The 9,925-nt window shown below is 38.9% G+C and overlaps 1 protein-coding gene across 2 annotated transcripts in view; it reads left to right on the top strand.

The window, feature by feature from the left end:
• The window catches only part of LOC112137455 (complement C3), a 132,518-nt gene that overhangs the window by 16,295 nt on the left and 106,298 nt on the right, over positions 1-9,925 (top strand). For both annotated transcript variants that reach the window (XM_036211637.1, XM_024259793.2), the window contains exon 23: positions 6,350-6,425. In XM_036211637.1, the coding sequence (XP_036067530.1) occupies positions 6,350-6,425 (76 nt within the window). The remainder of the gene's footprint in view (positions 1-6,349; positions 6,426-9,925) is intronic.

Genomic DNA, 9,925 nt, shown 5'->3' on the forward strand with positions numbered 1-9,925 from the left:
TTTTTTTTTACTCTAGTAATGCAGGAAAAGTGCTGGTGGAATTTTGGGAGGACTGTCTTTGAGCCACGAGAACCCATGTGACAATGTAACAAAAAAACATCAGAAATAGGTTCTGTGATCCACTTGGTTTGTGGTGCATCATTTTTTTTAAAGAAAATTGGTCTGGGTCTTTATGGGGGTTAAACACTGTGGGGGTTAAATTTTTGTGATGGAAATTAATTGCAACTATGAGTCCAGCCTTTAGGTGAGGAGTCTTTTGTTTGCTAATAGCAACCTAGAGTTCCTTCATAGCTAACTTAAGCTATTGTTATGATAGCGGAAGAGAATTCCTCTGGAAGATAAAATGTAGTGATGGGTCGGTCGCGAACGAAACAGCTCTTGAACCGGCTCTTTGAAGTGAACGACGCGAGCCGGCTCCTCGCTGGGAGCCGGAAGTCGGGAGCTGAGTCTTTTCTCTCTCGCCTCCTCTCTCTCACTCCCTTTTTTTCTCCGCATGTCGCACGTGATTGGTCAATATGTGTTTGTGCCGTGAGTGTTCGCACTGAGCAGAGGAGGGGCGGTAGTTACACTCGCAGCAACAACAGTAGCAAAGCACACACAGAGGGAAAGAGAGGAAGAGAGCCAATGGTCACGAGACAAACAAAATAAGACAGTGTTTATCAAACGGTGGGGCGGGGGGCGCGGGACAGCTCGACGATCTTAAAGTTTCCTTACTGGGAGCCGTGTCTTTTCTCTCTCGCCTCCTCTCTCTCACTCCCATTTTTTCTCCGGATGTTGCACGTAATTGGTCAATATGTGTTTGTGCCGTGTGTTCACGCTGCGCAGAGGAGGGGGTTACACTCGCGGCGCACAGAAGGACAGAGAAAAAGAGTCCCCTCTGAGAGAATCTTCTCCAAAACAGGCCTTATAATATCTGAGAGAAGAAACAGAATCAGCTCCTCAAAGCTGAGGCATTTGGTATTTCTGAATGCCAACCTGAACTTGGACTAAAGACCTGGGTGTTAATTTTGTTTTGCTTTGCACTTTTTAATCTATATTTTTGTGTTGTGGTTTGCAGTTTTTTATATTGTTTTCAGGTTGAATTTGTTTACAAAGAGATGGTTAAGAAATTTGATAGAACAGCTCTATTGAATAGTAAATAGTTGCCTTTTGTATTTTATTATATATATATATATATATATTTATTTTTCTGTTTATATGAGTGAAATAAAATCATATTTACAAAAAAACAAGCTTTTTTTTATTAGTAATTCATTTTGTGCATAATTTTATATAATTGTTGATAATAAATTACTTAAAGCAAAAAAACAACCTAAAGAGCCGCTTGGGAGCCGAATTCAATTCAATTCAATTCAATTCAATTTTATTTATATAGCCCAATATCACAAATTCAATTTGCCTCATTGGGCTTCATGCCTGTAGTTTTTACAGATGCACAGATGGAGTCATAAAATATGCACAATAGGTAAAAACTAAACAGACTATAAAGAACGGTCATCCCTGTCCTTAGACCCTCCCTCGCGGAAGAGCTCGAAAGAGCCGGTTCTTTTTGGTGAGCCGATCCGAAAGAGTCGGCTCCCTTAAAGGAGCCGGAATTCCCATCACTAATAAAATGCTCTGCATCTATCTATTAATAAATCTAGGTTAGGTAAGCAGTGTATCTCAATGATGGCAAAATTTGTGCACCAAGATTTGTTGAACAGTCTTTGTTGTAGTCATTCGCAATTCTTTCTGCCTTGAATACTTGGCGTCCAGAGTTCAGCTGTTCTCAGTCAACCCCTTCCAACTATGGTGTTATCAGTGAGGAAAGAACATGCAGATGTGGCGGAGTGCACTTATGTTCAATGAAGTGTTTCAGTGTAAGAAGCTGTCTTTTGGAAGCGTTCAGTGTTTTCAATACGTAGCTCTACAGCTGAAGGCCTCACTCAAAACCATATTTATAAATATCTACCGGCCCCCTGGATACTGTGCAGGATTTGACCAAGACTTTAGTGAAGTGCTGTCCATAATTTGTGTTGAGTTCATTTATGCATTCATTCATTCATTTTGACTGTATAATCATTGCTAGAGATTTTAACATCCATGTTGGAAACGTTTAGAAGGGAGTAACAGCAGCTCAGGCTGTAGAGCGGGTCGGCCAATGATCGAAGGATAGGCAGTTCGATTCCGGCTCCCGCCAGCCAAGTGTCGTTGTGTTCTTTGGCAAGGCACTTAAGCCTACTTGCCTCCAGTGTGGCTCCACTGGTGTGTGAATGCGTATGAATGTTCTGGTGATGGTCAGAGGGGCCGTAGGTGCGAACTGGCAGCCACGCCTCTGTCAGCCTGCCCCCACAGCCAGCTGTGGCTACAGTAGTAGCTTACCATCACCAAGTATGAATGAGGTTTGAATGAATAATGGATACACAATGTAAGCGCTTTGAGCGTCTGGAAAAGCGCAGGTAAATCTAATCCATTATTATTATTATTATTAGTAAGGACCTGAATAACATTCGGAACAATTTTGGGTTGACTCAACATGTAACAGACTAGGGAGATACCAGGGAGATGTTATACCAGATTTTCTCTCTAACACCTTCCCTCTTAGGGGATTCAGTCAATGAAGTTGTCAATGGCTTTAATGCAAACAGTATTGAATATCATAGATAGTATTGCTCCTAGGAAGGGTCAAGGTAATCTCTGGTAGGAATAAATCTCTATGGAGAAATTCCATACTCGTAAAGAATGGAGAAAGAAATCTGAACGCAGATGGAGAAAGACTAAACTGCAGGTTGATTATGACATCTAAAAGAAAAACCTCATTTTTATAATTTACAACTGAGCAATGCAATGAAGTCCTATTTTTCTGACACTATTACCAAAAACTGCTCGGGCCTTATTCACTACATTCAACAGGTTGACAAAACCCCCCATGTCAGTGGCACCAGAACTTTACTCTACCAAAGCCTGTGAAGACTTGCCAAATTCTTTAAGGACCAAATCAAAAACATTAGATAAACATTTGTTTCATTAACTACAAGTCCAAAATGTGAACCTTATCCACTAAAAAAATAGCATAAACTCTATGGCTCAGTTTCTCTGAAACAGCTCTGACCAAAGTGACTAATGGTTTACATTTGAATACACACAGTGGAAATTTGTTAGTGCTATTTTTATCGAATCTCCATGCCACATTTGACACAGTCGACCACACTATACTACTCAGATGACTGGAAAACTGGGTGGGTCTCACTGGGCCAGTACTAAACTGGTTTATAACGTACTTAGAAAACAGGAAATATTTTGGGTCAATTAGTAACTTCACACCTAAACCAACAGAAATTAGATGTGGAGTTCCCCAAGGCTCCATCCAAGGGCTACTTCAATTTAACATCTACATGCTCCCTCTGGCCCAGGTTATAAACAACAACAACATTAGTTACCATAGCTATGCAGATGACTTACAGATATATATTAGACTGACACCAGGAGACTGAGGCCCTGTACGGGCTCTTGGTAAATGCATTGAGGGTATGAATTACTGGATGTTCGCCAGCTTACTTCAGTTAAACAAAACAAAACAAAACTGAGGTTATTGTTTTTGGGGCTAAAGAAAAAAGGTTGGACGTCACTACGGAGCTTCAATCTATCCATCTAAAAACTACCAACCAGGCCAGAAACTTGGGTATAGTGATGAACTACATTTTAAAAAACATATTAAGGTAGTCACAAAATTAGCCTATGATCCCCTCAAAAATTTTTCAAGGATATAAGATCTGATTTCTAAGCAGGACCTGGAGAAACTAGTGCATGCTTTCATCTTTAGTCGACTTGATTAATGCAACAGTGTTTTTACAGGACTACCAAAAAAATCCATCAGGAAACTGCAGCTTATTCAGAACTCTGCTGCTCGGGTTCTCACAAGAACCAATAAAGTGGACCACATCAATCCAGTTCTGAGGTCTTTACACTGGTTACTTGTCTGCCAGAGGATAGACTTAAAAGTAATGTTACTGGTAATGTTAATCACCATTAATCAAATTTTTTTTCTAGGTAAATTTTATAAGAAAACATGCTGCTTTTCAACAACAACAAATGGCCAAAGACAATGTTTTTCCTTTATTTTTGCTGTCTGAAATTAAATTTTTACATTCATCAAATGTTAACACAAAATTTGAATTTGTGTGCACAAAACACATCAATAGTAAAGTAGGATAAGCAGAACTTTGAAGACTTATGTCTGCAGTCGTACTCCAAAGATACTCACATACACCCTTGAGAAACAAAAGTTGTGTTTCTGAACGTTGTGCTTCTGTGTTTCACAACTTAAATGAACTTATGCCATGGTCTAGATCAGTGTTCCTCACTCCAGGTCCTCGAGAGCCGCCACCCTGCCTGCTTTCCAGATCTCCAAGTCCTGCCAGCTGCTGATTCGTTCAGTCAGATGTCTCCACATTCTGATTGAATTAACACACCTGGTCCAGGTAATCAGCAGCAAGCAGTACACAAAGAGCTGGAAAACAGGCAGGGTGGCGGCTCTCGAGGACCTGGAATGAGTAACACTGGTCTAGATGAATACTCAAATCTGATTGGCTGGTGGGAGAGGATGCAAAATATATGTCTATGAAGCACACCAAAAAAAAAAAAAATAGTTTTCACTTTAATTCAGTTTTATTTATATAGCCCAATATCACAATAAAGTTGTCTCAATGGGCTTTCCAAAAACAGTCGTAAAATATTAACAGTAACTGGTTGCTAAAAAAAACAAACAACTAAACTAAACTGACTAAAATAAACTGGGCATCCCTGCCCTTAGACTCTCCTTCTCGGTAAAGAAAATTCCTAAAACAAAAAACTGATAATAAGAGAGAGAGGGAAAAAAAAAGAAACTTCCGAAATGTCCACATGAAAGAGAGATCCTCTCCCAGGACAGACAGGAGAGGTACCAGGACTGTTAAATAAGAACTAGCTTATATAACTCTAGAACTACATGTTTGAATTTTGTAGCAGATGGGCATCATCCAGAAGGAACTGGGGAACAGTTAGGGGCATGAGTCGTGCCAAAGGTGAGGTCCATGGCCAAGATGAACCAGAGGCGAGGTCCACTGCCAAGAACAGGAGCACAGACGAGTCATCTGGAATCTGAAATCTCTAGGGACAACACATGAATAGCACTGCAATAAGCAGAGGCATGGAGAACTAAATCAATAGTTTTGGTCACGTTGCCCAAATGCTCTAAATCAGGGGTAGGGTACCCTGGTCCTCAAGAGCCAGGTAATTGCCATGGGTCCCTACTCATGGCTGATTACCTGGTTCAGGTGTGTCCAGCCAATAAGAACATGTCAGAGCAGGTGGAAAATATGCAGGACAGTGGCTCTCGAGGACCAGGGTTCCCTACCCCTGCTCTAAATCAAAGCACAGGCTGCTTTAAAACAAACTTTGCCTTCTTCTTGATCAAGACAAGCAGGTAGAGGTGAACCTTTTCTCTGAACTAATGGTGTATTTAACATATTGTGACAATCTGAATATACATCCCCTTCTTTTCCCGTTGCAGTTAAGGCTCAATGATGTTGTCACTGTAACTCGACAACGCGCGGAACCACTTATCAAATTCTCAGATTTTGTAAGAGAAGCAATCTAAACCGAAAAATTAGCAAGAATAAAATACTAAAACAAAATTAATCTCTATTTATTTTGTAAGTGACCATGGTATAAATCGGATAATGCCCAACAAATTGTTTTAACTCATAATGTAGAGGCCTCAATTTTCCAAGGCAAAGCGCAAGACTGTTGCTTTGCGAGGTGTAATTTGTTTGTCTTAGGATTTCTGATTAATTGCTTGCCAAAATTCTATGTTTATCTGCTAATAATAAACTACATAGAGATTTGTGAGGTGACAGTGCAGAACATGTATAACACAGATATACTAGACAAGGCCCGGAATAATGTAACAAGTCACTTTATTCAACTTCAAAGTTGACAACTTCTACTATATCCTCAGTCAAAAATGCTGTATATATACTAACGACTCAAAAACTACACAGTTAAAGTGTACAAATCTTCGTGAGGACATAGCTTTGTGGTGTGATGTAATGCTTTAATGCACACTTCACGGTGATGATGATTATTTCCTGACATATCATTTAATTATTTTTTTAATTTATCTGTGATATCCTGTGATCTACCCACTTGTCCTTTGATTATAATCGACATATATAACACCCCTGTTTTTAATTATGTATAAGACATCTGCTAAAGCTTATGAATATCTTTATAAGAAGCTTTATATTACATTACTAATGCTTTTTAATGTCTTTAAATTAGTGTTTAAGGAATCTTGTTCTAAAGCGTTACCATGTATTTTTCTATACAGGCTACAACAAAGAGCTATCCTACCTAAAAAAGGACGGCTCTTTTGCTGTTTGGGATGACTTTCCAAGCAGCTCCTGGTAAGGAATCTATCTATCCATCCATCCATCCATCCATCATATTTCAGTGAAATTAATTAAACACGACCTGCAATAATTAGTGTAATTTATCTATTGTTAAACAGTCATATTCATTACTGCGTACAGCCTTATTTTGATATACTGTATTTTCGTTTAAATTTGTAACATTGTGGCATAAAAAAAATAAAAATAAAACTAAAAATTGTTTTTTGTAAAGGTTTGTATTATATAATGATTCCAACTTTTACTTTTTTTTTTTTTACGACCAAAGGGTATTTTTTTTAAAATCTCAAACAACAAAGAACAACAAAAAAAGAACAAAACATCAGGTCCAGAGTGCTTCAATTTAGCAAATCACAAAGAGTAGAAAATCTTTCTGAAGATTATAGAAATGCTTTTAATAACATAATACTGTACAATGTTCCCCGGCTTATTCGCAGAACTCAAGACACTTGTATGAAACTTTTGCTTCCAAAGGTGCTGCGGTACTTTTCCTGTAGGGAAGCGCAGTTGAAGAGCAAGCCAGCACATCTGCTACGTACACACACAGCAACATGCAGACTCACAGTGAGCCTGCATGGAGAAATAGCATCAGCTTTGCATTTCTAAATTCAGGCACAGGGTGTGACAAATCAATCTTTTTATTTTCTGCAACAATGAACATGTTGACAAGTTTCAAACAGTTTTTAACTGATTCCAGACATATTGTTACATCTTCAATGTTCATACTTGGCACAAGGTCATTGCTTTTAAAATAAAGTTAATGAAATAAAGGAGTAGGTCGTTTGTGCATGCTGCTTTTCCCTTGAAAATTTGTATGAGTGGAGAAATAGTAAAGAAACAAGTAGTGAATTACTTTTATGAATAGATACTGAGTAAAAAAAAATAATTACAATTTAATCTACTAATTAAACTAATTCATTTCTTTAAGGGCCTATACTATGCTTTTCTTAAAGGGGCACTATCATGAAAAATCTACTTTGGGTTTTAAGTCCATTTTACTTTTCATTCCTCACTATAAAGTACCCCAAAGCGGTATTTTGATTACTTGACCAGACGCTAAAATGATCGCTGTATGGGCAGAGCCGGCCACGGAGGATTGCGGCACTTCACGCCTGGTTTGCACTACACCATAGGTTAACAATGGCACTAAATGGAAACATCCACCCTTCCATGCCGTTTTGTCAGGCTTCTGGGTACAGCGAGAACCAGACGTTACTACTCTCATACTTGTCATGTCTGCATGGGGTGCAAATGTCTAACTGAATTCTTTTCCTTATTTTTCACTATAGCTATTAGCGACAAACCGTGCTTTGTGTTCATCAGGTCCATCAGCATACTTTTGAACTGTATAGACCTGTCTTTCCATTACTACTTTCCTGCCTGCAGATTACGTAATAAGCTGACTTCATTTTCTCCTCTAAAGCTGCTTTCTATTGCTCTGACTCTGCTAATGCTTCCTGGTAGGTATTAAGGAGATAACACACATTTCTTGGTAACAAAATGTAAGCACATTTGTACATTATCCTTAAATTCAATGTCTTAGTCTTGGAGATGAACCAGTTTCTTCTTTCTCTGAGCTGTCTTCCGGGGTTTCCCCGCACAGGATTGCTGAGTCTCATCTGAGAAAGTTTCAAGAACCTCACAGTCAATGTTAACATTTTACCTGTTTCTTCTTTCACCCCTGTTGGGTTATCATTGCTTATTCCTCTGGGAAACTGTCAATTAACACACTCCAAATATGACTCTGGAGTTTGAGTTTCTTTTTTACTTGAAGCCCTATTGATCAACTTTACCAGCCTGTGTTTCTGAACTTTACTATAATTTGAGTAAGAGACTAATTAAACAGGGTTATACATAACTGAAGTAATTTGTTTATTTCAAAACCGAGGGGCCTCTGGTCAAATGCGGACATTTTTGCACATTTAGCCGGTTGTGTTAGCGGAAATTTCCTAAACTTTAGGAAACCTTTTTTAAAAACTATATTTTAAAACATTTTCAGAACTGCCCTGCGACAGACTGGCGACCTGTCCAGGGTGTACCCCGCCTTCGCCCATCAGTAGCCGGGTTAGACTCCGGCACCCCCGCGACCCCGAAAGGGACACAGCGGTCAAGAAGATGGATGGATGGATTTTCAGAACTACTGGCTCTTGAGCTTTTGAATCTGAATAAACTGTAACTGTCAAGCAGTTAAGTGTGCAAGATGAGCGTCAATTGAGACAAAGAACCTCAATCATTTTACTTCTTTCAAGTTAATATTTACGCCTACTAGATGTCCTAGATAATTCAAACCATCCCCTCCCCATAGTACCTGGATTAATACAGCCCATAGACAGCAAGACTAAGAACCCCCCCCCCCACCCCCCCTTCCGCTCTCTCTGGGGTACAGATGACTCCAACCACGTATTGATGTGTGATTCCTTCCATGACAAATGTGGACAAATGGAGACGGGGTTTTATGTCTGCCATGGACATTAGTGACACTCAAAAATTAATGATTAAAAAAAGTCCTGCGCACTGTCTTGTGGGGTCCAGATGACCCCACTTTTAATGTAAACAAGCTAAGGAGGCAGAAAGATTACCAAGAACTGAGAACCACAGAAAGTCTTTCCTTCCTGTGGCAATAAAACTGCCTCTTCGAGAAGGAATGGCTTACCTCATGTAAGCAAACGTGATAGTTCTGTAGATTTCATGTTACACACTGTCAGTTTGAACACTTCAAAATTGCACTTGGCTGTATTGTAAAAAATAGTTTTTTTCTTTATTTTATAACTCACCGTGTTGAAATTTGATGATAGGAGCCCTGCTGTAAATGCAATTTCCCACTGGGATGAATAAGGTTTTCTGATATCTTTACCTATTTAAACAAATTTGAGAAGGACCAGTTTGAACTGCATATCACAGTTTAAGTGTTTTTTTGTTTTCTTTTTTGTTTTAGCATTTTCATCTGGTTCCCTATTTTGTATCTGAATGGTTTTACCTTTTGTACACACTTTACTTGAGTTCACAAATTTATATGCATTCTCTTTTACTTTCATTCCTTTAAAAATTAATTTTGCAACTTTCATATGTTTCCAAAAATTGAATTAGCCATGATTTGATGCCAACTTTGAATATCATGAACAGCTTTACATGCTATGGTCATCCTCAATGGTGATTAAACAGTACAGTTTTTCATTTTCATGTATGTCAAACCTGAATCTGTTCATGGTTATCAAGTGGCATTTCCTTTCTTGAATGTGATGGATGTTTCCTCATTTACTGTTCTTGACAATGACAAAATGTCAAGGGGATATGTTAGCATGAAGAGGGCATCTCAGAGATGTGCTCAGTGCTAATGTGAAGGCTTGTCCACTAAACGTATTATCTCTCATTTTGCACTGTCCCGTTGACCTTTGTCCTGTTAGCTGCATCTGTCATGACTACAGAACACGTAGCGACCCAGACGCTGGAACCCGGAAGAAACACAGTAGAAGGCGAGCGTGGTAGATAAAGGATTT

Source organism: Oryzias melastigma, linkage group LG1, assembly GCF_002922805.2.
Source record: "Oryzias melastigma strain HK-1 linkage group LG1, ASM292280v2, whole genome shotgun sequence".
Taxonomy (NCBI): domain Eukaryota; kingdom Metazoa; phylum Chordata; class Actinopteri; order Beloniformes; family Adrianichthyidae; genus Oryzias; species Oryzias melastigma.